Here is a 27,791-nt window from a genome sequence, read left to right as displayed (position 1 = left end):
AAATCTGTTTATTGAAAACTTGTTGAAAAATGATAAAGTATTAGGGAAATAACAAATTTAACATGACTGCTTACTAAAATGATGCTAAATTAGACAATTTTTGCCATTGAAATGATTCTAAACAGGTAAATGCAGGAGTATTGAGGAATATTGTAAATAACGTAAATATACACTTGCCTGTGAAATTCTATGCCAGAATTTGGTGTCCAAACACTTCTGCAATTTTGCACAATACAATGCATTCTTTATATTCGGAAAATATTCATTAAATAAGCAACAATATTAACTTAAATATTCGAAGCGACGCAATTTTTTTGACACACATGCCATATTGACAAAGTGAGAGTTGCTACAATTTTATTATGGTGACTACCCATAATCAGGGAGTATCGCTTTTTAATAATTGGTTCAGATACTTAGTTTATTTAGCATAAATAATAATTGTCTCATCCAACAATGCTTCTGAATGACGTTGTTGGCAATTTATCAACAAACTCATGTACAAAAACTAACCTTTTGCACAGAATATTACAGCATACATAGTAGCCTTGGGAAAACTTCGTATTAACAGTGGCAATACCAAGTTAGGTGTGAAAGTGATAAAAAACATGAACTGGGCAATATTTTCTTGTTACACGTCAATGTTCATACCGAAATCTCCAGTGTATTAGATATAAGCTTCTTGGCCACAACTGACATTTGACAAATGACAAAGACAAACTGTCAAACTGTCAATTGTCAAACATGGAAGCCGCAGCCGCGCTAGCGTGTAGCCATCTTTTATTTACATAAAAATATTTAGATTTTAAATTGAATATTTACTTAATAAAAGTTGTCGCAGCTTGGGTTTTTGTGTTTTCATATAAAATTAAATATTACTTACCATATTTTCTATTTCAAGCGATTAAATAGACATTGGACGCTATCGTTCAAAATCCACCACCAATTTTTCGTTACGTACGCTGCGTGCAAACAATACGATTGAATTTAAAATATCTTCTATACCTCATACGCATTAATAATGTCTAACGTGGGCTATGACTTGGATACATCTGGTGGGCTTATGCCGGTGAGTTTATATTTCCATACTCAAATAACAATCGGTAATCACAATCTAACAAACGCTCCTGTTTTTAGTTGATTCGAGCGCTAATAAAGCCGCCTGACGAAGAGGTAACCACTCAGAAGACTAAGAAACCTCAACATCCGTATTATAAGCGTCCTGGAAAGGGCCATAATCATGATTCCTGCGATGCGTGTGGGGAAGGAGGTGATCTTATATGCTGCGATCGTTGTCCAGCCAGTTTTCACCTCGGTTGCTAGTAAGTTGTAGTATAATTTTATACATTGTAGCTTGTAAGGTTGGTAAAGAATTACACAGGTATATAATTTATAACTTGAAGTTGTTGAACAATGAAAGAATGATGTAAATATAGATAGTAATGTTTGAACTTTGTGATAGGTATTCATTTAGAGATAATCTTCACTTTCCTGCAATTGAAAATGTCAATAAAATACTTCATCACATACTAAACATTTCTTGAACATATTCTCTGTTCTAATCTATTAAATCCCTTGTAACAGTGTGTGTCCCCTGATATAGCTTGGCAATTTGTGTAACTTTGATATTAAAAAAGTAATCAAATAGAATTTGGCTTGACCATAACCTTACATTCTAGTGATCCACCACTAGACGAAAATGATATACCCTCCGGGCTCTGGCTGTGCAAGCAGTGTACTGCTAGCGATGACAAGCCAGCCAGCACTAGATCCAGCAGGGCGCAGTCCCCTGTGGATGCTAAGAATGATAGCGAGAAGAAATCTAGGTAAATAAATGAAATAATCTTTATAGGTGAATAAATAACACAGCTCCACATAGTTGATTAGAATTTTATTTTTTGAATATTATTGTCTTAGGTTAAGGAGATAGATTGGTTTTCTGCAGTTGCGTGAAGTAAAGGGATCCGTTTCAATACAATACAAACAAAATACACTATGAAATAGTTTAATTTGGTTTTGTTGTAAAAATTTATTGTTTTAATTGCGTTTCATGTGTTTTTTATTTTTTATTTTAATGAATTCAAAAAGCAAACTTAATCCTTAATTAATTAATGCAAACTAAAAATTATGAAAGTTATGCAATCTAATATTATAAAACATGATGATAATCCTTTTAATCTTGTTATAAATAAACATAATTCACAAAAAGTTTAACAAGTTGGAGTCACTATCAACTTTGTTAGAAACTTTCTATTTACAAACACATTAATTGATATATTATAATGTATGTAGGTCAACTAATAAACTTAATTTTAACATATAATTAACAGACCCCTCCGCAGCAACCGCAACTCCAAGAAGAGTAAAGATGAGAAAGAAGAAATGGAAGAAGAGAAAAAGGAACAAGAAGAGAAGGAGCTGTCTCCAATGGAAATCCTGGTTAAAGCGGCTAAGATCATGAATCCCAAGCAGTTTGATCTGCCAAGAGAAATGAAAGTGCCGTTTCTGTTTCCTGGTACTGATAAAGGTATGTTTATATTTTTAAGTAACTAGATATCCGCCCGCGGCTTCGCCCGCGTTTTCAAAGAAAAACTCGCATAATTCCCGTTCCTGTGGGATTTCAGGGATAATATGTAGCCTATGTATTATTCTGAGTCTTCAGCTACCTACATACCAAATTTCATTGTAATTGTAGTATTTGTATGAAAGAGTAACAAACATCCATCCATCGTCACAAACCTACGAATATATAATACTAGCTTGCCGCCCGCGGCTTCGCCCGCTTTGTCTAAAACCTAATAAATTATATACTAAAACCTTCCTCTTGAATCACTCTATCTATTAAAAAAAAAACGCATCAAAATCTGTTGCGTAGTTTTAAAGATTTAAGCATACAAAGGGACATAGGGACAGAGAAAGCAACTTTGTTTTATACTCATTGAAGAAAAATAATTGTGTAGAATTTGTATCCCTATTGAGTTGATGTTTATCTTAAAAATTATATTTGTGTTACAAGAGAAAATAAGGGAAATAAAAACAACTTACAATTCTGTGCCTCCAGTGAATAAGGGAATAACTCAAAAACAGCACTTTTCAGGAGAGACAAAAAACTATATATCAATACTAAATCTTTATAACTTCAAATTTTTAAGCTTGTATGGGTAAGATATGATGTTAGACTTTAGTTTTACATATGAACACATATTGTAACAACCCCATAAATATACTTTTTTCGTGTTTTTATGTAGTTGTGGCCTTATGAACGAGTACTTCATGGAATAACTCAATGTATTCACATAATTTTTTTTTTGCTCTTTGCAATATAACGACTTATGCCCTAATGCACTATGTTCATAATCACATAACACGACTTATATTATTGCCAGCTTTGGTTTTATAGAAATGATGCGACTTATTATGCTTGAAATTTGTGTACTTTATGACTCAATTGAGGCCTTTTAGTGGAATAACCATGCACGTAGCTTGAAAAACGAATAAAATCAACGGATTTTTATCGTTATTAGATATAATAAAAACAAAACGTTCATATGCATTTAACCCTAGAAGTCCAATCTACGTAAATTTGACGTACACTGCAGCGAAATATCTTTGTCTTTTCTATATTTACCATCGAATCGCTTCGAAATCCAGAACCAACTCATTAGCCGTCGAGACCTAGCAGTACATAGTTGGCTCATCCCGGTAAATTCCGCCATTTTGTAGTAAAGAGGATGTTGTACGTCATTTTGACGTAAAATTGGGCTTTTCGTATTTTTTACGATTGTTTCAAATTTTTTATTTTGTGATGAAGATGATTATATGAATATTTTTTTTTCCAAGTCACGCTTTACATGATATAGTATTATATACTATATATTGAGTATAAAATAGCATCCAGAAAACTTTAATACTAGGACGAAAAACCTTCAATTTTAGTAAATGACGATTATTGTCCTCCGCTGGATTTGGACTCCAAGCAAGAGGATTGGGTGGCTGAAGATGTTGTCCGGAGAAAAACCGAATATGTATGTCATGGTGGTTATACATTGAGGATACGTAAGCACTATAAAGTGATAAGAGAGAAGCTCGAAAAACATATTCCGGTATGTTCAGTTACCTTACAGGGAAAGTTATAGGTGGTCAGTGGCGATATTTTACGGCATGATATGGAATTTCAACAATTTCTATATCATATGATATCAAAATAATATAGATAAATAAAGAAAATACAATGAGCCGCAAAGATTTTATGAAAAAATTAAGCACAGATTTGAAGGTGCCTTGGATGCAAATACGACTAGTGGCACGCACTTTGAAGTATCTTGACAAATACAAGACTAGAATTTTGACAATATCCCAATTTTTTCAAAATTTGTGGTACCAGAATATCCATAATATGTTAACGATAATGCAGGGCCAAAAAAGTATCGATATTGCGGATTTTTTTTCCTATAAAAAAGGCAAATCTACAGTGGCTAATACGCTTTATGAGAGTACTTAATATTCATAATAATTGTCAAGACTGGTTATAAAAAATTTTTCTATACCTACGACTATAATTATAGTATTGTTGTAGTTAGATTAAATTTTTTTAGATGATTCAATTATCGTTCTGTATTTATTTTTGATATAAACAAAGAGTATAATATCATGCACTTAATGTTTTCATTAAAATTGTATTTTTAATATCTATTGCAAAAAATAGTTAATTTACATAGAAATATTATTAGTATCCCAAGTTAACTGATAAATAAAAAACGATTGAAAAATATTATTAAGCAAAAAGGAATAGTGTCCGTTGTTTCCGTGCAGTATTCAAATAGACCAATAGCAACACGGCATTAATGCGAAACTGTCTCATGTCCTCAATTGAACCAATGACACTAAGAGTTGTTCCTTTATGCTCATGTTAGAAAAATGACACAACTACGTTTATACTAAAATAGTGTTAGCACGGATGGAACAAAATGAATTAAGTCTTTATTCAAAAAAATATAACTACACATATGTCTTTGTGTTCGTGGGTTATTTTGACTCGAGACGAATAGTTCCTTTGCGATTGCCTAAAATGATGGATAAGGTAACTTATACCGTTAATCACACCCTACTTATACCCTTTGGGTCATTCGAAAAACTGGGTTAGGATGCAGCTAGAGATATGACCTTTTGATATGTTGTGTATTTTGACGAGCTGAATCCAATGGTGCAATAAAAACCAAAGGGAATAACTCGTCTTACTCCCTTATTCACTGGAGGCACAGAATTTATGTTTGAATATTTTATTGACATACTGCTACTGCTACTATTATACATAGAAATAATTTTATATTTTTATCCAACAATATCTTGTATATTTGTTTAGAAAGATCATATTCATGTTAAATTCCTCTTTGCATGCATTCTAACCTAACTCAACCAATTCCAGAGGGCAGTAAGAATGGCAACGCATCCCTCGTGACTGTAGACTCATGGGGCTGCGTCCCACTACCAGCGAAGACATGCTACGTGTGCCAGTACACATGCAAGCTGGCGCCACTGCTGCAGTGCGACTATTGCCCCGCTCTGTTCCACCTGGTGAGTGCCAGTTTTATTTAACACTTCATTGTACAAAACAGTATAGGAAATGTGGTACAAATTAATGAAGTACTTAAGTTTGCACAATAGGCGGCCTTATTGCTACACAGCAATCTCTGCCAGGCAACCTGGTAGGAAAGGAAATGTGAGAAGAATAAGAATAGCGCAAAAAGTTTGCTGAGTTTCCAGCAAGTTTGCAGAGAAAGCAGTTAAATATGAGCAGTAGTAGTCAGTCGTATACTTCGGAAGATTATATGCTGCTAAGAATTCAATCTCAAACTCAAACATTTATTCACTCAATAAGACTTTTTCTAGAAGCCCTTTTGAGGATTTGGAAAGCTGAGAAGAACGGGCTGGAAACTCCGTAGTTACTCTTTTAAAATCATGTCAATTATGTTATGAAGTTGTCATGGGGAGTTGTTACAAAGTTTGGATTATAATAGTGCTGACAATTTTTGAAGTGAAACTTCTTTATCGGGGTTGGAAAAAAATTTAGTTTAACATTTTTTTCGTTACGCGTGACATTTTTCCGTTACGCGCCATCTTTTTGTTATCCCTACCACGCGTTATTCGACGTATTTCTGTAAAGTTGCATATAGTAAATTATTTTTTGAAAAATAAGGTCATAAAGAAGTTTCACTTCTTACGTGTGTACACTAGTACACGCACACATTTTTTTTTATTAGGTAATAAATATAAGGTATATTCTTCTTTACATATTAATTTGATATCAACATAATATCATATATCATAAGTTAATATAAAATGTATATTTTTCAGGATTGTCTCGATCCACCATTGACAGCATTGCCTACTGGACGTTGGATGTGTCCCAATCATGTGGAAAACTTTATTGTGAGTAACTTTGAATATTTTAATGTTAAAAGTTAAGGGGTTGACAAGACAAAATTGAAGTTATTTGAGCAGTTTTTATAAAGATATTTATTCTAGCCCATCAAAAAAAATATATGTTAAATAATTCATCATACTTCGAAGACCGTGGACGGGCTCGATACGTGGACGAAATCGGCTCGATAGAAAATAATTGCAAAGATTGGTCTTAAAATCATCATTAAACGATTGTATGTGTATCTTTTTGACGTACGGGTCTGCAATTTAAAACACGAAGTCAACATATTCCACGAGAGCAATCACTATTAAATTTGGTCTTGTCAGCCCTTTAACCCATTGACCACCGAGCGGCCCAATGAGACCACGACACAATAGATTTTCTATTGGGGGCTGAGGGATTAACATGTTAGCATGTCCGGGTCTGACAGATGGTTTTGCAATTAATTAGAGGGGAATAAACTAATAGATAAAGCTAATTGAACAGCACTATTAAATAGAGACAATCGGGTGCAATATATTTTGTATGTTACAGTAAAAAAACATTTCTGATTTTCTAGTTAATACACCAACTATCTGAAATTTTTTTATCGACATCATTTTGCTTTTGAATATACTGTAAAATATTAGTTGTATCGTTACTTACAACAGATGATTTTGTATGCATTTACTATGGTAATGTTTATTTTTTTTACACCATATGAAAGTAGAGATTTCAATGAACAAAAGGCTTCCCAAGTTTTTGAAAAAAGCTGATATTTTGACGGGTGAGTTTTCGAATTTAAATTTGGTTGTTTTTTTGGTATTAATTCAAAATAAGGCGAAAAAATAAAAATTTCCATCAAATAAATTTGTGTATTTGGGACATAATAAAGAAAGTTTCCACCAAATTTCGTAGAAAAAAAAATTTTTTGAAGTAGATAAAAATAAAAAACCAAAAACTTGGTTTTTTGAATTTTTCACCTAAATTTTGAGGTTATGTGAGAAAATTGCAAAAACAAAAGTTGTAGATCTTTTTATTACCTATTACTTTGTCACTGAACTTTTTTCAGTAGGAACTCGAACTCGAATTGACCGTAATTTATTTTTATCATATTCTCCTCATTTTCTAATGAGTTTCATCCTACTGTGATTTTTTTTTGTTTCAAAAATTATCTACCCTAGTGTATAAAGCACTTTTGACGCACAGTCTTTTTTGACAGATTTTTGTAGCATGAATATTAATTATTCTACAAAGAATTAACATTACTTAACAACAACCGTGGTATTCGCCTTATATACGCACTAAACATTTTAACAATAAATAGAGAATTTTTATTAAGCTATTGCATAGCTTCTATCGCGGGCCTTGAGCGCGGGACCCAATCGAGAAATTTCGTACCAAAAAAACCTCACGCTCCCCACTCCGATGGGCGGAGGTGTGGCTTGAAGGAATGCTATGCAATAGCTTTACCGCGGCAGTCCCCGAGTGCCACGTTTCTTTTTTTTTTATTAACCCGTTGAGCCCCGAGCGGCCCGATCGGTCCACGGCACAATAGATTTTCTATTGTGTCTGTGATTCCGGGGGCTGAGTTATGAATCAACACCCTGTATATGGTTCAGGACTGGAAGCTGGTGCGGTCGATATCGGCGGTGGAGCGCGGCGCGCTGTGGGACCGGTTCGGCGCGCCGCTCGACCAGCACGCCGTCAAGGTGGACTTCATACGGCGCTCGCGCACGCACCGCCACCGGTACGTGTGTGCACGTGTTCTGTATAACCCGCAGCTGGCGCGCTGTGGGACCGGTTCGGCGCGCCGCTCGACCAGCACGCCGTCAAGGTGGACTTCATACGGCGCTCGCGCACGCACCGCCACCGGTACGTGTGTGCACGTGTTCTGTATAACCCGCAGCTGGCGCGCTGTGGGACCGGTTCGGCGCGCCGCTCGACCAGCACGCCGTCAAGGTGGACTTCATACGGCGCTCGCGCACGCACCGCCACCGGTACGTGTGTGCACGTGTTCTGTATAACCCGCAGCTGGCGCGCTGTGGGACCGGTTCGGCGCGCCGCTCGACCAGCACGCCGTCAAGGTGGACTTCATACGGCGCTCGCGCACGCACCGCCACCGGTACGTGTGTGCACGTGTTCTGTGTGCCTAGTGCGAGTTTTCATCGAGTACGAAACGTTACTATCGCGTTTGCGTCACAGCCGAATTAGTATGGGAAATCGAACAGCGCCCCTAGCGGACGTATGGGGAAGCTTTGATTCCCCATACAAATTTCGCTGTGACGCAGACGCGATAGTAACGTTTCGTACTCGATGAAAACTCGCACTAGGCACACTGTATGACCCGTGTTCCCGTTTCAAAGTCACAAATCGAGTAGATTTAATTCGTTAATAGTACTGAAAAATAGTACTTCATAGTGCTGTAAAACCTTAGCTATTGATGTAATTAAAAAATGTTGTAAATAAAAGTTGTTCCTCAAAAAACAATCTACAAAAATGGTCTAATATAATTATTTTCTTCGTAAAATGATAAAAAAAAATTATCGAGAAATATAAATAGCTATAATTTCTGAACATTTTCGCTTATAACTTTTTTATTTATAGTTCTACGACAAACATTTACTGAACTAAAGTTGTAGAGAATTTAATTTGCAAGAAATAATGCTAACAATGTTTTTTTATCAGATAAATAGTTTAAGTGATATATCATAAAAACCATTTCAACCACTATTTTCAAGATGGCGGCCGTGGGACAAGGGTGACGACTCCACAGACTTGGTTTTAGCTTCACACTGAAAAAATAAAATTGCGTCCTCTAAAAAACGCAAGATTAGACCTAAAAAATGTAACATTTCAATGGACTATATCTTTTTTTTTTTCATGTAATCTAATTATTTTGGAAGTGTACTTTCTTATTACATAGTGTATTATGTATAAACAAATAACGTTTATAATTATACTATATATATATAAATATTTCAGTGTACCACGCGGTATCCGCGGTCGAGTGGTAGTACCGCGCATGGTGAGGATGCACTACAGAAAACCACCACCATTACTACCAGCAAGACGGGAACATGTTAGGTGCAGGAATGGTGAGAATAGTGTATTTATTTATAGTTCATAGCTGCTCATCAAAGAAATTTCGAAGAAAAAGTCAAATGTTCAAGTGAAAAAAAAGTTTTTTTTTTCAAATTTATTCATGACTTCTTATGACATCACGTTAGTCTTATTATTTGCTCATGTAAAAGCAAGTATTTGACACTTAAAATTTGGAAAAATGTTTTCTTCCTCTCTTTAAACCGGAGGAAAATGAAAATTTAATGAAAATCTATGAAATGGCTAGTTTTACATAGGCTGATAGTTTTACATTTTAAATCGTATAGTTAATTTAAGTTTTATGGAATAACTTTATTTATCATTTTCATCATTATATTATTTTCCAGTGGCAAAAACGCGCAACCTTTCCGACTCAGACACGGACAACGAAGAAACACCAGAAATAGAGCGCACACACAAAATCTGCCTCAACACAGAGTGCCCCAAGTACACGGATAGCGGAAACTGCCCCATGGACAAGCCAAAGCTAAAGGGAGTCAGCGAACAGGATGCGGAGGATGATCTAAAAGCTATAGGAGAAGTTGAAGATACGGTAAGTGATAATAAAGGGGCTATTTTCAGGGGCAAAGTTGTCTCAACAACAGGTGCCCCAAGTACACGGATAGTGGGGACTGCCCCATGGACAAGCCACTAAAGGGAGTTAGTGAACAAGATGCCGAGGATGAGCTATAGTAGAAGCTGAGGATGTGGTAAGATGACGATATCATAGTTATTCTATTCTTTAAAAATTTATACATCACACTAAATCAATTTGTTAATTAATAGTATTTGAACTATATAAAATTGTATTAACAAAATTAAAAAAAAATGATCATATTTTAAAATAAATAATTCACTGTGAAAGTCCTGTGAAAGAGGAATGTGTCAATGGTGCAGTGTCGGTCTATTGACCTATTGTTCACGTAATTTTCCGCTTTCGCTTTTAGTAGCTTTTATTTTCTTTCTGTCATCATATTTTTCTAATTTGGCCAATTATCGTAATATGTCTTTTCTTCTGTATCTTTTCTTTTATCGGTGCGAAACAAACTTGTCTTTGTCTCATTATCAAACTTTTATCTTACTTTTAACTAAAATATTTGTTACTTAATAACAAATATTTCAACATATTACAGGAGATAAAATCCGACAAATCCACATCGGACTCGGACTCCGACATCGACACTTACTCCCTGCGTGGCAAGCGTCGAGCCAGCACAGCCAGTCCCAGCGTGAAGGGCAAGCGGGAGGAGAAGCTGAGCCTGCGCGCGGGGCGGGCGGTGGACGAGCTGCTGGCGGTGGTCGAGCGGCAGCTGGACAAGCTCGACGAGCGGCTCGTGCGCGTGCTCGCCTGGCAGCGCCTGCAGGAGGTATAATATGGCAATACACGAATTTATATTGAAGTTATACGTATTTTGCCAGATTTTGTGTCATGGTAATAAAACAACGAGACAAGGTGTTGTAACGTCTGGTTTATTTTAATTTATCTACGTGATACAGCGGATAATGTGTGTAGATATTAGTACACTCATATTTATGATTGCTAGATAGATAATTTGGAAATTCTTAAATAAACAAATTGAAGCTTGTCCCGGTGTTGCTAGGAATGTAAATTTATCTATGTAACTTCGTAAAGGTGTAGCTTTTTTTAAAGTCAATCGAATAGTTTATGAGTTAAACAATATCTTTTAATCGAATATTTCCCTAATGTAGCAGTAGTTTATACCACTACTACTCGTACTTTGTACTTTTTATTTTTGTCCAATTTTTATGCTACTTATAGCATTCTACTCAGAGTGGGGTAGCTGCGTGAACGGGGTGATGTATGCCTGTGACCTATCATACCGGTGATGAGCCGGAATAGAAGAGTGGTGAACTTAATAGTTAATAGTCTTTTCTCTAATGAAGTATATGTACAGGTGGCGCTAGGCGAGCGCGTATCCGGGCGCTGGCAACACTCGCACCCCGCCCTCAGCGCGGGCTTCGCCCTCGACACGGGCAAACAGCTCGCCCGCCTCGGGGTCCGCCTCGCCCCTCGCCCCTCCGACCTGCTCGCACGGGCCGATAGAGAGCGTATAGCGAGACTGGTGTGGGGACCCGCCCCTCCAGTGACACAAGCCCCGCCTGTGTCTAAAGAGAACGAGGTTCAGGCCCCTGCGTGTGCTGCCATTACAAGACTGCGGAGTGTAGCCAGGTAAGATGAGTGTAGTGTCTGATCTGCTCGCAAGAATTGATAGAGCTATAGCGAGATTGGTGTGGGGACCCGCCCCTCCAGTGACACAAGCCCCGCCTGTGTCTAAAGAGAACGAGGTTCAGGCCCCTGCGTGTGCTGCCATTACAAGACTGCGGAGTGTAGCCAGGTAAGATGAGTGTAGTGTCTGATCTGCTCGCAAGAATTGATAGAGCTATAGCGAGATTGGTGTGGGGACCCGCCCCTCCAGTGACACAAGCCCCGCCTGTGTCTAAAGAGAACGAGGTTCAGGCCCCTGCGTGTGCTGCCATTACAAGACTGCGGAGTGTAGCCAGGTAAGATGAGTGTAGTGTCTGATCTGCTCGCAAGAATTGATAGAGCTATAGCGAGATTGGTGTGGGGACCCGCCCCTCCAGTGACACAAGCCCCGCCTGTGTCTAAAGAGAACGAGGTTCAGGCCCCTGCGTGTGCTGCCATTACAAGACTGCGGAGTGTAGCCAGGTAAGATGAGTGTAGTGTCTGATCTGCTCGTAAGAATTGATAGAGCTATAGCGAGATTGGTGTGGGGACCCGCCCCTCCAGTGACACAAGCCCCGCTTGTATCTAAAGAGAACGAGGTTCAGGCCCCTGCGTGTGCTGCCATTACACTGTTGAGGAGTGTTGCTAGGTAAGATGAGTACACCCCCCTCTGATCTGCTCGCACGAGCTGATAGAGCTATAGCGCGGCTCGTGTCTAAGCGTGACCCGTAAAGAGAATGTAGTTCAAGCGCCTGCTTGCTCTGCCATTACACGGTTGAAGAATGTCGCCAGGTAAGACGATTGTAGCGCTTTTTCGAGAGCTGATAGAGAGCGTATAGCCAGGCTCGTGTGGGGACCCGCCCCTCCAGTGACTAAAGCAGAGCCGGTGTCTAAAGAGAATGAAGTGCAAGCGCCTGCGTGTGCTGCCATTACAAGACTGCGGAGTGTAGCCAGGTAAGATGAGTGTAGTGATGTACCGCGCTTTTCCACGTAACGCGATTGCGGAATGTTGCCAGGTGCAACAAATTTTTATTCATACAAAAAGTCAACTCTAGCACTTACCGGGCTTTTCCGAAACTACACTTCTCAAAGAATAAATCGTTCATAACACGCCTGGGCCTTCATTTATTGCCACAACGCGTTATGAACATTTTCACAAAGCATTCAATCTTTGAGCGTAACATATCCATTGGTGTATTACCTAGAGTCCGTCCGAAATTATTATACTTTAGTTAGGAATTGCTATGAATCGTGAAAAACAAGGAAAATGATACAATCAAAATATATTGAATAATGGCATCCAACTTTTAAAATGTCATGTAAAATTTTATTCTACCTCTGCATAGATTATACATTATTATTCTGCATTTATTTATACCATTTTTTTTCCAGCAAAACCGGTGACGTCACGCTGGGTGAAACAATTCCGATGCGACTCTCGTCTCTGACAATCGGCACGCACGGCGAGTGCGGGGTACAGCTCGACCCGACTTGCCGACACGCGTCTGGCCGACACGCTATTATATTTAGAGATGAGGTAAGGAAATATCATCAAATAAAAAATTATAATTTTACTCATTATCTACTATTGGGTAACTTCTATTTTTTGTCACACACTTAGTAAACATTTTTAAGAGAAATGTGTTCATTTATCGTTACGGTGCTTTTACACTAACGAGGATGTTTAGCGAGGAATGTGTTTGTAAATAACCAATAGTACCGCTTCAAACTTCAAGCTAAATGAAGCGATATGATTGGGGCTTTACAAACACATTCCTAGCTACATATCATTGTACATTATAAATTTATAAAGAATAGAAAAAATTCGATCACGAGGCGGGACTCGAACCCGCATCCTTTCGCGCCATTGGCGCCAGGGCGGATGCCTGACCAACTCGGCCACTCGTGACCCGCCAGAGCAATTGAATTTATTCTATTCTTTCAGTTTTATGTGTCTAAGGGTCACATTGTACATTGTTGGTGGAAAAGCACCCTTAAGCTCTTGCTAAATGGTTCGGTATAATATACCAAATCTAACTTATGTATTGAAATCGTTATTTTTTGTGAAATAATGTTTTAAATCGCTACAGTAGGTCCTGATCAACAAACAAATTCTTCAGCTGTTCATTATTTTTATAAATTAAATACCAGGTGACGAACCACTTCGAGCTGATCAACTACTCAGAGTGGGGTAGCTGCGTGAACGGGGTGATGTATGCCAGTGACCTATCACACTATGGTGATGAGCCGGAAGAGAAGAATGGTGAACTAGCCGGGCTCATTAAGAAGACCAAGCCAGCGTTCAAGTGAGTTGCATTTATCATAGATAAAGTTAGTAATTAAAGATAAGTGGCATATCACACTATGGTGATGAGCCAGTGGTGAAGAACGGTGACGAAGTCAGCGTTCAAGTGGATTTTTAATATTTCCAGTTCCATGTGTCAGATGCAGTAGTAGTACATGTGTACAAGTATAAACAAACATTAATAAATAGATAAGCACGAAATAGAAGCAATTTATATTTCACATTTAGTATTTTGTCTGTAATTTTAAATATCAGTGACACTAATCAGATTCATTTTACTTATCTTTATTAGAGAAATGATCACGTTTAAACCAACTATCGCACATTACAGATTAAACGGCGCCCTAACCGCGCCCTCGGGCCCTGCGGACTGTGCGTGCGGGACCGGCGCTCCGCCCTCCGCAGCTTGGGAGGGCTCGGCGCTAGTGCCCCACGGCGCCCTTCTGCAGTTTGGCTGTTTGCGATACGTGTTTAGTATAACTGACCCACGTCGCTAGTGTTTGGCGCCCTAGTCTCAGTAGAGATTAAATTGTTATTTAAGAGTGGAAATAATTGCTTATATGCTTCGTTAGTGTGGTGGTAATGAGTAAACATAATAAGTGTGAAGTGACAATGGCGCCCTAACCGCGCCCTAGGAATGATATCGAGCTAACTTGTGCACTGTAGACAATTTACAAATTAATAACTAATAAGCGTCGCTAATGTGTGGCAAAAATGGCGCTCTAATTGCGTCCTAGGGCACAGACCCTAATTGTGCATGAGATAGAAGCGCTGTTGTATATGTTGCGCGGTAATTGGCGCCCTAATAACGCCCTAGTGCCTCTGAGTATCAATGGAATCCTAATTATGTGTGAAGATGATTTTTTGTTACTATTCGATAGACATTGCATGTATGACAAAAACTGTCTATTTTTATTTTTGGAGATACGTTATATATGTTATTTTAAATAGTTTTCGATAAAATTTTGACTTGCACTTCAAGTTTAAATTGATAAAGATTGAAATTTAGAAATGCAACAATAAAATGTATAGAGAGATATAGAGTAAATTTGCAAAAAATACATTGAAACAGAAAATAAGTTATTTTTGTTGCTTAATTTAAACATTCTTCAACTCTGTGGTTTATGATTTATATAAATATTTCAATTTCGGATTTTTAACCGACTTCAAAAAAAAGGTACCTAAGTAATAAAGATAATTTTTGATCTATGGTTATTCCCTTGCAAAATAAGTTACAGCTTGACTAAGCGTAAAATATTCTGTAAGAATTAGCGCACAAGAGCAACTTTTGTCTCCGCAACTATTTAGTCTCTCCCTATGATATATAAAAAAGCTAGATACGTTACCCGCTCTCTATTTTGGCAAGAAAAAACTCAGCTAAGTGCCCGAGTTTCACTTAGTCACGCACCATTCAGCGTCGTGGTTGGACGTTCTTTTTATATTTTAATCGGCAGTTGTTATTACGAAGTACATGAGTGAGACATGTATTATGTCTCGTGCGTGAGAGTGAAAGAGAGAACAACTGTATTGGTGATAATGCGTTAGTAAGTAGGTATGTATTATTTACGCTGTTTTTTAGTGCAATGATGTTGGCGTATGCCGCGTCTACTAGTATAATAGGTCATTGGTCTCTCCCATCAACTCCATGGGCTAGTAAGAAAGTGCGCGCACGTAGCGACGCATCTCCCCGTAGAGTTGATGGGAGAGACAAAATAGTTGCGGAGACAAAAGTTGCTCTTGCGCGCTAGCTCTAAAAGTATTTGAAATGAATACATGTATGAGTATAAAAGATATGCCTTAATTTTAAAATAAGTGTTTTTCATTTCCTATTTATAGATTTAAGTTTTATTAGTTAGGAATTGCTATGAAATAAAATAAATTAAAAATAATCTCTGGTTTTCATTTAAATACTAATAAAAATATACAATTTTGTATAGCTATTCCATGAATTCATAAAAATATGTACCTACAGGACAAACGTGTGAGAATTTCGTACGCCGTGAAAAAAAAAACATAGGTATACATTTAGAATTTATAATATTTTATAGCATTTGAATGCTATAGAAATAGTCCGGTCTATTTACACATTCAAGTTTACATAAATTCCCATAAAGCTGAATATTGGCATAGTTGTTCAAAACATCATTATAAAGAAAATCTCAAAAGTCCTCATCGTTCCGAGGTGTGCTAAAAATTTGGCACGGGGTCAAAGGTCAAAAAAATGAGTTTTTTGCGATTTTTAGCGAAACGGTGAGTTTTTTCGCAAAATTACCCCAGTACAAAATTGTACATCACAAAATTCTCTACAAAAAATATATCAATAATTTTTTTCCTAAAAGCCACCATTTTGGAGATATAACGTTCCGAAAAGTTGGATCAGTCGTAATCCCTCTATTTTGCACACGTTTCCACGCCACCTATGAGGTAGTGTACAAAGCGCGTTTTTTTTAACGTGGTTTCCCCAGTAGGCCTATTCCACGGGTCTGCTGAGATTTTATATGTTTTAAAACTATTGCAAAATAATATTATATATTAAAGTGGGCAAAAACAACGGCGGTGTAATTAAATAAAATACTTAAAATAAAAAGTTAGTCGTCTGATTCATAACTGTCCAAGATTTCTGTTTCTTCTTCTTCTTGATCTTCTTCTCCTTCTTCTTCCTGTTCATCCTCTTGTTCTTCTTCTTCTTCTTGTTCTATTTCACACGTAAACTGCCCCAATAGCGATTCCTGATCGGTATCAAACGAATCTTCAAGAGTTGGTGACTCAACATTCGAGCATGATCGGCCTTGACAGTGTGTATACGACGTGACACGTGACGTGACATATACGACGGTGATACTAATAATTTAATAATTATTAGTATATATATATATTTCTATATATTGAATATTAGTGATAAAACTGATTTGAATAAACTGTTTTGAGTGCATTTATAGATTTGAGGTTAATTGTCGGTATATATAATTTATTTACATCGTGAATTAAAAACTATTACATTATCTAAAAAATATTTTTTTTTTGCTATCTGTACCCGAGACATGGGCGGGTGACTTCACAGTTGAAAAGGGTCTAGTTGGCTTGGTCACGTAGTATTTCATATATTGGGCATGCCAACATAAAGCAGGTATACGACCCTAGCCACGCGGACAATAGAATAAAAGACAGATGTTATCCCAAGGTTATACTGACGTACAAATTTAGGAACGGGGTTTCATTATACCTGAGATTCTCGTAGTTTAACTTATATTTTACATAAGCAAGTTACAATAAATAATAGCGAACTTATTTTAGTTCTATTACAACTTTAGTGACTTTCATATGTGGCGTACGTGTGCAAAATAGAGGGATTACGACTGATCCAACTTTTCGGAACGTTATATCTCCAAAATGGTGGCTTTTAGGAAAAAAATTATTGATATATTTTTTGTAGAGAATTTTGTGATCTACAATTTTGTACTGGGGTAATTTTGCGAAAAAACTCACCGTTTCGCTAAAAATCGCAAAAAACTCATTTTTTTGACCTTTGACCCCGTGCCAAATTTTTAGCACACCTCGGAACGATGAGGACTTTTGAGATTTTCTTTATAATGATGTTTTGAACAACTATGCCAATATTCAGCTTTATGGGAATTTATGTAACCTTCCTCCTGATTTTAGGCTTAAATAGACCGGACTAAAACTCAAATATCAAAGAGGTAAGTATGTTTTGTACTACTATCTTTCCGCCCGCAGCTTCGCCCGTGTTTTCAAAGAAAACTGGCATAGTTCAGGCTCCCGTGGGATTTCCGGGATGAAACCTATCCTATGTGTTAATCCAAGTTACCCTCTATATGTGCGCTAATTAATTATTAATTTCATAGTAATCGGTTCAGTAGTATTGCGTCACACCCCGGACACTCCATACAAAATCATTGTTTTGACAGTCACACTGTAGAGACTGCAAATGTGTGTGTTAACGCTTTATGGTTGGCACATTTGTGACTAGCGTAAAAAAAAATTCGCGTTTTTCTGATGAAATACATCCGTAAACAGCACAATATTTAACCATTTTCTACGAAAAACGATAATCACAAATCCAAAATAATAAAATTACTTTAAGTCAATTTGATTAATGTTGTCAATCTTCGTTGCGTTTCGTCTAAGACGTCGTTGGTATCGTCCTTGCGGGGAAATGGGTACCATAACATGTCTGATCGTGCGGGGTGAGGTAAGTGTTTAATTTTGGCGGGAGGCGGAGAGTGTCCGTTCTGTAGCGTTTAGCTACTATTATGTATTCTGTGATTGCGTGAAAGAGTAACAAACATACACATCCATCCTCACAAACTCGCATTTATAATAATAGTAGGATTGAAATAAAAAACAAGTTCATCAAATCAACACTTTATTTCACGATTCATTTTCCTCAGGGTCTGGTTCGTCGAAATCTCGTATTTTCACATCAGCATCTTCACCATACTGTATTATATTATCTATGGTTATTAATATAGTATCTATGCTTTCTTCATCCTTTATATTTAGCGGGTTAAAGCGTACTAGACTAAAGTTTTCAATAACTTGGCCGATTGCTTCTGTGAGTTTCGCGTATTTCTCGTGCCATCGGGATTTGACGTTTCTCATGTCTGCTAGTAGTATGTGGGGATTTGGGTCTAGATAACTGAAAAAAAAATCATATTATTTAAGTTATACAGTTTAAAGAATAAAACTTAATGCCATAAACTATTTTCTAATGAAATTCCCTAAAAATCGGGTTTTAATTTATAAAATTACATATTTTTCTTAGAATATAACTTATATGCTCCTTTTTTACAATAACTAAAACTGAAATAGCAACATTCCTAAACCTTACTACAGGTAAAAATATCTTTCCTGCATACCTCAAATCTATTCTATATAAATATTCAAAAACGATGAAGTACTTACTTATCAAGTTGTCTCCTTGCTGATTTACTCAATAGATCCATCTTTGTTAAAATGTTAACATGCGGCAGTTCTAAGTTCACCATCACACTGAGAGCAGCCATTGTGCCTGCAAATAAAACGTTAAATATTTAAATTTTAATATCAAAGAAGTTGTATCAATTGTAACTATCTATAGTTACTAGAATAATAGTATAAAGCTGAAGAGTTTGTTTGTTTGTTTGAATGTGCTAATGTCAGGAACTACTGGTCCCATTTGAAAAATTCTTTTATCAAGGAAGGCTATAGGCTAGAGTCTAGACCAACAGGAGCAGAGCAATGCAGGTAAAACCGCAAAAGTGATCCTATCAAATGTTTTGTCTATTCTTTTCAGACTTAAGTAACATTTTTAATAAATAGCTATTGAACAAAAACCTGGAGTATTCATTAGCACTTTTATATTTTCTATATAAACTACTAAACATAACATACCTGACAAAAACTTAGCCCCATCGACCATAAACTGAGAATCGATCATGAACACAACACATATCCTAAAGTTCCACTTTTCTAGCTGATCCACGAGCCTCTTGATAACAGGTAAGTGTGTGTATAACTCAATTTGTCCCGGACAATCAAATAATATGTAATCATCGACCACATCACCTAGTTGTTCTTCTAACCAGTCACAGTTTTCTAATAATGTTCTGGAAGTAAATAAAATTTAATAGGATCGAGTCTAATCAAGCTTCAGGTCATAAAAAGCTGAATTTGATTCATTGAAATGTCCAGTGTACACAAAATTTACTTAAAATCAGTTTGTTCACCTAAAAAAATTACTTATAAATGAATATGAGTAAATGCTTTAACATAAATGAGAATTTGGATCCATGTATGAAATTTTGTTTTATAAGATACCTAGTTTAAATAAAAGCTGATATTGTATATAAGACTTTCATAATATGGTATATTACATTTCATTATCCGTGGTTGATACATAGTACAACATAAATACCTATGACCTATTACCTATACTACGTCAAACTAATCACTTAAAAACTATAGAAAGTACATAGATACATACTCCATACAAAACACAAGTCCCCCGTTCGGCCCAAACTGCAGTTCTTCATCTTCCATAGCATCATCTAGGTGTATTAACTCCCTGATATCCACAAGAGGCTGATAGTCAAAGTGCTCAGCTGCTGGGTCCAGGTTCACTACCTCTATGAGCCTTTTGGAGTCGGTAGCGTGTTTCACCATTGTAGAACAGTAGGTGGACTGTGGAAAATGTATTTATGGTAAAACTTATAAAATTATCTGAGGCTTTTCATTTTAGTTTTGCTAAATAAAATGTGGTAATAATTTAAATAAACATGCCAAGTCTATAGTAATAACTTTTATGTACTGTGGAATTTTTATTAATAATAATTATTCTTAGAGATAAAATAGGAATTAACATCAAATAAGAATAAGAACCCATTTTTTAGTACGTATTACGTCGGTAAAAGATAGAACGATTATTTGATTTTAACTTACTTTTCCACTGCCTGCAGGCCCAACAACTAACTGTGCGTAACGCATTTTTATTTAAATTATTGCAAAAACGATGGATCAGGTTATATTTATTTCATGTAAAAACTACAAATTCGCCATACGTAACTTTGAAATTATTAAAATCAACATTGATTATTCTATTCTATTTCTTCTTAGAAATATATGTAAATTTAATCACACTTTATTTTATTACATGCGCCGCTATTTTGTTTGTACCCAAAAGTCCCAAAAAATGTTTTGCAAAATCTCTTGACAGTTGACATTGTGACTTTGACATTTGAATAACGAAGGAAGCGTTCATAAATTATTACAAAAGTTGATATTTGATTGATTTAATGATTCATAATTTCAAGAGAGTAACGCGATGCATTACATTGTTTATAAGATATATTAAATTTGACCATATTATTCTACCATCAATGCTCTTAATTCTGTAAACCTAATCAATAATCATGTAAAATATGGGTTTTAAAATTTAAATAAATGTTTTTAAAAGTCCTGGCTTGAAGTAAAAAAAGTTGAAAAATAAAAAATACATCAAATATCAAACATTTTCGTGTGCAAAACTTATCAAAAGCGTTGGGAGCAAAAATATAAAAAAAAAATATGCCAGCAATTGGAATCGATTTGGGAACAACATATTCATGCGTTGGTGTGTGGCAGCATGGTAACGTTGATATTATAGCTAACGATCAAGGAAATAGAACGACACCGTCATACGTAGCTTTTACTGATACTGAACGTCTCGTAGGCGATGCCGCTAAGAACCAAGTAGCGCTTAATCCAAGCAATACTATTTTTGATGCAAAGCGTCTTATCGGTCGTAAATTTGATGATCCAAAAATTCAACAAGATATAAAACATTGGCCATTTAAAGTGATCAATGACGGAGGAAAGCCTAAGATTCAGGTTAACTACAAAGGTAAGACCAAAAAATTTGCACCAGAAGAGATTAGCAGCATGGTCCTAGCGAAAATGAAAGAGATCGCTGAGGCTTATATAGGAACATCGGTCAAAAATGCCGTTATAACGGTCCCTGCTTATTTCAATGACTCTCAAAGACAAGCTACGAAAGATGCAGGAGCTATCGCTGGTCTTAATGTTCTTCGTATTATAAATGAACCCACAGCTGCAGCTTTAGCTTATGGTTTGGATAAAAATTTAAAAGGGGAAAGAAACGTTTTGATATTTGATTTAGGTGGTGGTACATTTGATGTATCTATACTAACCATCGATGAAGGATCCCTCTTCGAAGTTAAGGCTACAGCTGGTGATACACATCTTGGCGGAGAAGATTTTGACAACAGGCTAGTCACTTTTTTGGCGGATGAATTTAAGAGGAAACATAAGAAAGATCTGCATTTAAATCCCAAGTCCTTACGACGTCTGAGAACTGCTGCTGAGCGAGCTAAGCGTACACTTTCATCGAGCACAGAAGCCAGTATAGAAATAGATGCCTTATACGAAGGTATAGATTTCTTTTCTAAAATATCAAGAGCTCGTTTCGAAGAGCTCAATGCAGACTTATTTCGCACTACATTAGATCCAGTTGAAAAAGCTCTCAATGACGCAAAATTGGATAAAAATTCTATACATGACATCGTTATGGTTGGAGGCTCTACACGTATACCCAAAATACAAAGCCTTCTACAAAATTTCTTCAATGGTAAGAAGCTTAATATGTCTATAAATCCTGATGAAGCTGTAGCTTATGGAGCAGCTGTACAAGCTGCAATTCTGGGTGGAGAAAAACATTCCAAAATAAACGATGTTTTGCTCGTCGATATAACACCTTTATCAATGGGAATCGAAACGGCCGGTGGTGTGATGACAAAAATAGTAGAGCGCAATGCTAAAATACCTTGCAAACATTCGCAAATATTTACAACCTACTCGGATAACCAGCCAGCGGTTACTATTCAAGTTTATGAAGGTGAAAGAGCTCTTACTAAAGACAATAATTTGCTTGGTACTTTTGATTTAACCGGTATTCCGCCAGCACCTAGAGGCGTTCCACAGATTGATGTAGCGTTTGACATAGATGCGAATGGAATCCTCAATGTAACTGCTACAGAAAATAGTACTGGTAAAAGCAAGAATATAGTTATTAAGAACGATAAAGGAAGATTGTCACAAGCGGAGATTGATCGCATGTTAGCTGATGCTGATAGATATAAAGAAGATGATGATCGTCAACGCGAGAGAGTTGCTGCTCGTCATAAATTGGAAGGATATTTATTTGGAGTTAAACAAGCTTTGGATGAAGCTGGTGGGAAATTAGGGGATACCGAATGTGCAAAAGGTCGTAGAGTTTGTGACGACGCACTTAAATGGCTCGATAGCAATTCTTTAGCTGAGAAAGATGAATATGAAGATAAGCTCAAAGAAGTGACAACAGCGTGTGCACCTTTGATGAAGAAACTCCATGGCGCTGGAGCCAAAAATCGTAAATCCAAGGATAGTGAGGGCCCTGTTATTGAAGAAGTTGATTGATTTTTTTTTATTGTTTAACTGTTAATGTAAAATGTGGATTGTAATAAATAAATTGTACAAGTGACTCTCGAAGTTTTATTTATTCCCTTTTGAGTAAATTTTTATGTAAGTAGTAGTTAGGTACGAGTAGTTTTCACAAAATTAATAGACTTTGACCTAAGTTGTATGTACTAAGTAGGTATACTAAAATATGGTAGACATGTAGTGGTGGACAAATGAAACACGCTTTTTTCTTCAAGTCAACTTTATTAAAAGAAAAAGAAAACACTGTTCTTAAACATGAAACTAAATAATGTTTTTGCACGTAGCTGTTGGATTTACCAAATCTACAGACTACATCTCTGTAGATTACAGTTTCACATCTGTACCTAGTTACTTACTCGATTTTGATTAAGAGCATCTTTTAAATTTTACTATCCTCCTCCTTTATTAATAATAGTAATGATAAATGAACTATTTAAGCTATTGCATAGCTTCTATCGCGGGCCTTGAGCGCGGGGATCGAATCCAGAAATTCCGTAACGAAAAAACCTCACGCTCCCCACTCCGACGGGCACGGAGGTGTGGCTTGAACGCATGCTATGCAATAGCTTTACCGCGGCAGTCCCCGAGTGCCACACGACTTTTTTTTTACTTCTTCTTTTTCTTAACATTTTCATAATTAGCAATGATTCCTTTACCAACGTCTTACATATTGCCAAATGTGCATTTGATAATAATTCATTAACACCTGACTTGGGAATGCGTGTGTGGAAATTCTAGGTCTCCTAATCAAAAAATATACGAATATAAATGTTTACAATGGCTAGGACTAGAATGCTTAAATTCATCAGTCCTTCCTATAGTAAAATCGACCAGTGAAAAAGATAGATTCATTATAATAAATGAAGAAAAGGGTATTTAATTCAATTTATTTCACATTAACAAACGTTTATATAGGATGATAATGAGTGGACTTTATTTTAATAAATTTATTTTCTGATCATACCTACACATTTCAATGATATGATATCTGTGCTACGCGGATTTACCCGCGGACGAACTCTCGGGCAATTTGAAGATTCTATAGCTCATGTGATAATTCTTATTACAGTCTACATTACTGTAAAGTTTCATTCAAATCTATCCAGTAGTTTTATCGTGAAAGAGTAAAGAAATATTTTGTATTTACGATATTTCTCGTAAAGGAATAACTTCGTAAAAAAATCCTGATACATATGAGAGGCAACAACTCTGCTCATAAAATTCCACAGGCGTTAGAAATTTGAATAAAACACAAACATCGATTAGCAATTTCTTTATTTTAATTCAATAACTTTAGAAATTGTTCAGAAAGAAGACAATGGTTCAGCGTCATTAATATTATGATATGAACAATAATAATTACTGCTATAATTTTATCACTATATTATAATTTATATAATGGAGATAATGTACTAATGATTCCTATTTCCTACGAGACTCATATACACGGCCTGCTACGTTGAGACCAAAACGTCTTTAACAAATTAATACAAACTCAAATTATAGGTTATTACGAATATTCTGGATGCATTCTATTTTATTTAATAAAAGAGCCACTTTATTGTTTAAATTAGAAAAGCAGTCAGTCTTTCCATATAATAGTATCCTATTTTTTAAAGTCATAAAATAACTGAGTGAATTATAAATTAATTACACCTAAACTTGTCAACTATAACATTAAAAATGATGTTAAAATAAAACATGTAAGTATATGTTTATCACATAATCAATATATTTGTGGAATTAATAATTAAAAATATTTTATTTCAGAGTTTGCATCACAGAATATTCACACCCATTTCAACAATGATAATTATAAATTCTGTAAATATCCACCATAAAGCAAAAGCTACTTCAAAACACAGACGAAAAAGCAACGTACCATAGATATCGTTATATTTTAAATTAAACTCTGTCAAGTATCATTCGATACATTTATGAAATAAACAATTTGTTTACTGTTAAACAGCCTAATGTAATATTGACTATTACATGCTAAACCTTACTTCTAGACTTAACTTCATATTTAACATCGATATGTATGGAGTTGGTAATGCTATAAAACTGAAGTATTGAAAAATTGCATTTAAGTCTTTCAAAATTCAATAATAAACCTCGGGAGGGGCCTAGCGCTATTAAGAATTTCGTTAATTTGTTCAACATTGTCAAAAGTTAAAAATTTTCCTTTATGATAACCCCGTTTACGTATAATTTTGGGTTCACTATACCTAATCAACTATTTCGCTAACTAACTTTAAGTGGCATTTTATATGTACACAATAATAACTGAATATTATTTACATCGATGCAAGGGGTATGGTTCCCGTTTAAATGTACATTTCAATTATCGATACGATCTAATTACGAGAAAAATAAAAGGGAAAAGAAAACAAAAAATAAAACAACCAAAATTCAAAATAAGATTAAAAGCAAATTTATTGCTAAAAATAAAATAAATCTATAACCACAAGCAATACATCATTTGCTAATCTGTAGGATAATTTGTGTTTCGATTTGTACGTTCTCTTTTTAAAATCACTAAGTCTGTTATAAAAGTAGGGTCTATAGATCTCGTAAAGAAAGTGTCTATGATTTACGGTGACAGATAATATACATCACAACTTTGAGCCATACTGCTTAAGTATTACAATATAATAATCGTAGAAAAACATAAAATTGTATAAAATAAACATCCATAATTTAAAGTGAAACTCACATAACCCGATAATAATATTTTTAACCTCACCGGTCCATATAAACATAATAATACTTTTCAACTGGGATACAGTATACCGTTACTTAAATTAACATCTGATTGCACTTTAAAATTTATTTAACAATAAAACGAACTCTACACTTAACTAACCGCGACGGGTCGCGTCATCGCGCGTCGCTCCCTACGTACATATATACAGGACCGCGTCTCCGCTTCGACATATTTGGTATATTTATTTACAACAATCGGATCGAGAGCGGGACGCGCTTAAAGTATTCAGTTGTCCGCGCCCCTTTAGGGCGCTAATACATATAAAATTAAAGCGAAATGCAAATTTTGTATCGCAAGTTACCCGCGGGCGGCGCTCGCGCTAACGCTATATACAGAGTCTTTGGCCTCACAGTCGAGTCGCAACCCTACACGCACTGGCGGTCCAACCGTCCGGGTCGCGTGGACACTGCACTACACTGGGTCTCTAGTACTCCCACCGGTCCTCCGCCTCGGTTTTGATATCGTCGGGCGCTAGAGCAGCGGGCGAGGGTTCTCCGGGCGCGGGCTCAGCGGCGGGCGAGGGCTCGACGCGCACGGTGGGCTCGGCCTCGCGCCGGAAGTCGTCGCTGCGCATGACGCACACGCCGTTGATGATGACCTCGTCGGGGTTGCGCGGCTTGTCGTCCTGCCAGTCGGGGTTGACCCACTGCGGCGCGGCGGGCTTGCGGCGGCTGGACCGCGCCGGCGTGGAGGTCGCCTTGGGCTCGCTCTTGTCCTCGTCGAGCGAGTCCTCCGAGCCGAGGTTGCTCTCCGCGTCGTCGTCCTCGAAGTCGTCCGCGTCGGGCTCGCGCTTGAGCGGCATCGACAGGTCGAGCCCGCCGGCGGCGTCCTTGCGCTCGTCGGCCGGCAGCAGGCCGCGCCCGATGAGCGCCGCGAAGCTGGAGTTGGCGGCGAAGTAGGGCGGGTAGGGCAGCGGCACGCCGGCGAGCCCCATGCGCTCCTTCTGCAGCTCGAGCAGGCGCTGGTTGAGCAGCAGGCGGAACTGCACCGGGTCGAAGGGCGCGGCGGGCTCGCGGGCCGGCGGCTCGGCCGGCAGCCCGTGCGGCGCCTGCTGCTTCAGCCGCATGCGGTGGTTGTGGAACCAGTTCGTTATCGTCCGCGTCGACAGGCCCAACTCGGCGGCTAAGAATTCTATCGTCGGCATGTTTGGGTACGGGTCCAGGGCGAACGCGAGCCTCAAAGCTTCTTTTTGCTCTTCTGAAAATAGGACGCGTTGTTTCTTAGCAGAAGGCGCGCCCGTAGTGGGGCCCGGCGAGCTCGAGTGGTAGAACTCGGAGGTATCATTAGAGGAAGTGTCGGAGGAGTTGTCCTGGCCGGGCCCGCTGGATCGCCGCCGCTTGTTGGCCTCGCGCCGCTCGTTCTTGAGCGCCTGCAGGCGGTCGATGTTGTGCGCGTCGCTGAGCCACAGCTGCATGCGGATGAAGGGCTCGCGGCCCTTGATGCTGAGCATGTGCCACGGCTTGGGCTTGGACAGCAGCTCGCTGACGGAGCCCTGCGAGAGGCCGAGCACCGCCTCGCCGAAGATCTTCTGGCCGATGTTGTTGGCGAGCAGCGCCTCCTTGATCTTGGTGGTGATGGTCTGCGTGTCGAGGTCCTGCGTGAGCGCCGCCATCTCGTACACGCTGGGCGCCACGTGCGGCGGCAGCGCGCGGGCCGGCTTGCGCTCCTTGCCGTCGGGCGGCAGGTGCGGCGCGTGCGGCGCGTGCGGCGCGTGCGGCACGTGCGGCAGGTGCGGGTGCGGCGGCGCGAAGCCGGGCGGCGTGAGCAGCAGCGCGGGCGGCAGGTGCAGCGCGCCGCCCAGCAGCTGCTCCTGCTGCATCTTGCTGAGCAGCGACGTCGCCTCCGACAGCATCTTCTGCGTCGGCGCCAGCGGCTTGCTCATGTTCGGCGGACACGCTGCAATGGAAAGGGGTCATTAGTATACTGGCAATACACTATACCTACAGTACACGCTTGTTTTTAGACTTTACTCATAAGTATTAACTTTAAAAAATGTTATTTAAGATAGTTTAGATTGCAAATAAATTATGTAATG

The 27,791-nt window shown here is 37.8% G+C and overlaps 4 protein-coding genes across 9 annotated transcripts in view; 2 read left to right on the top strand and 2 right to left on the bottom strand.

Moving 5' to 3' along the window:
• Positions 1-761: 761 nt before the first annotated feature.
• LOC123700360 (PHD finger protein 12) lies at positions 762-15,079 on the top strand. Its single transcript, XM_045647554.1, has 14 exons — positions 762-1,069; positions 1,138-1,322; positions 1,680-1,826; positions 2,331-2,527; positions 5,426-5,574; positions 6,355-6,429; positions 8,026-8,153; positions 9,389-9,501; positions 9,853-10,058; positions 10,639-10,872; positions 11,422-11,696; positions 13,104-13,248; positions 13,863-14,017; positions 14,348-15,079. The coding sequence occupies exons 1-14, from the start codon at positions 1,022-1,024 to the stop codon at positions 14,511-14,513; spliced, it is 2,223 nt and encodes a 740-aa protein (XP_045503510.1). The 5' UTR covers positions 762-1,021; the 3' UTR covers positions 14,514-15,079.
• A 3,304-nt stretch (positions 15,080-18,383) lies between these two features.
• LOC123700565 (GPN-loop GTPase 3) lies at positions 18,384-20,704 on the bottom strand. The gene is made up of 5 exons (XM_045647820.1): positions 20,455-20,704; positions 20,000-20,196; positions 19,408-19,622; positions 18,940-19,045; positions 18,384-18,673 (listed from the first exon to the last, which is right to left on the bottom strand). Exons 1-5 carry the CDS (start codon positions 20,497-20,499, stop codon positions 18,406-18,408), a joined length of 831 nt encoding a protein of 276 aa, XP_045503776.1. The 5' UTR covers positions 20,500-20,704; the 3' UTR covers positions 18,384-18,405.
• Positions 20,705-20,993: 289 nt separating this feature from the next.
• On the top strand, positions 20,994-22,996 carry LOC123700564 (heat shock protein 68-like). Its single transcript, XM_045647819.1, has one exon. It carries the CDS (start codon positions 21,079-21,081, stop codon positions 22,963-22,965), a length of 1,887 nt encoding a protein of 628 aa, XP_045503775.1. The 5' UTR covers positions 20,994-21,078; the 3' UTR covers positions 22,966-22,996.
• A 2,404-nt stretch (positions 22,997-25,400) lies between these two features.
• LOC123700563 (homeobox protein cut) overlaps positions 25,401-27,791 on the bottom strand; it is a 122,644-nt gene continuing 120,253 nt past the window's right edge. For all 6 annotated transcript variants that reach the window (XM_045647812.1, XM_045647814.1, XM_045647818.1 and 3 more), the window contains one exon: positions 25,401-27,652. In XM_045647812.1, the coding sequence (XP_045503768.1) occupies positions 26,181-27,652 (1,472 nt within the window). In that variant the 3' untranslated portion in view covers positions 25,401-26,180. The remainder of the gene's footprint in view (positions 27,653-27,791) is intronic.

The sequence above is a fragment of the Colias croceus genome, chromosome 19 (genome assembly GCF_905220415.1).
Source record: "Colias croceus chromosome 19, ilColCroc2.1".
Classification (NCBI taxonomy): Eukaryota; Metazoa; Arthropoda; class Insecta; order Lepidoptera; family Pieridae; genus Colias; species Colias croceus.
The sequence above is the reverse complement of the archived record's forward strand: the minus strand, read 5'-3'. Positions and strand labels throughout refer to the sequence as shown.

Excerpts from the sequence above, each read along its gene's own strand:
- LOC123700360 (XM_045647554.1), top strand. The coding sequence starts at position 1,022 with ATGTCTAACGTGGGCTATGACTTGGATACATCTGGTGGGCTTATGCCG. Across the intron at positions 8,154-9,388 it reads TCGCGCACGCACCGCCACCG|TGTACCACGCGGTATCCGCG; the intron begins GTACGTGTGTGC and ends TAAATATTTCAG. Across the intron at positions 10,873-11,421 it reads CCTGGCAGCGCCTGCAGGAG|GTGGCGCTAGGCGAGCGCGT; the intron begins GTATAATATGGC and ends GTATATGTACAG.
- LOC123700565 (XM_045647820.1), bottom strand. The coding sequence starts at position 20,499 with ATGCGTTACGCACAGTTAGTTGTTGGGCCTGCAGGCAGTGGAAAA. Across the intron at positions 19,623-19,999 it reads GGACTTGTGTTTTGTATGGA|AACATTATTAGAAAACTGTG; the intron begins GTATGTATCTAT and ends ATTTACTTCCAG. Across the intron at positions 19,046-19,407 it reads TGGGGCTAAGTTTTTGTCAG|GCACAATGGCTGCTCTCAGT; the intron begins GTATGTTATGTT and ends TTTTATTTGCAG.
- LOC123700564 (XM_045647819.1), top strand. The coding sequence starts at position 21,079 with ATGCCAGCAATTGGAATCGATTTGGGAACAACATATTCATGCGTTGGT.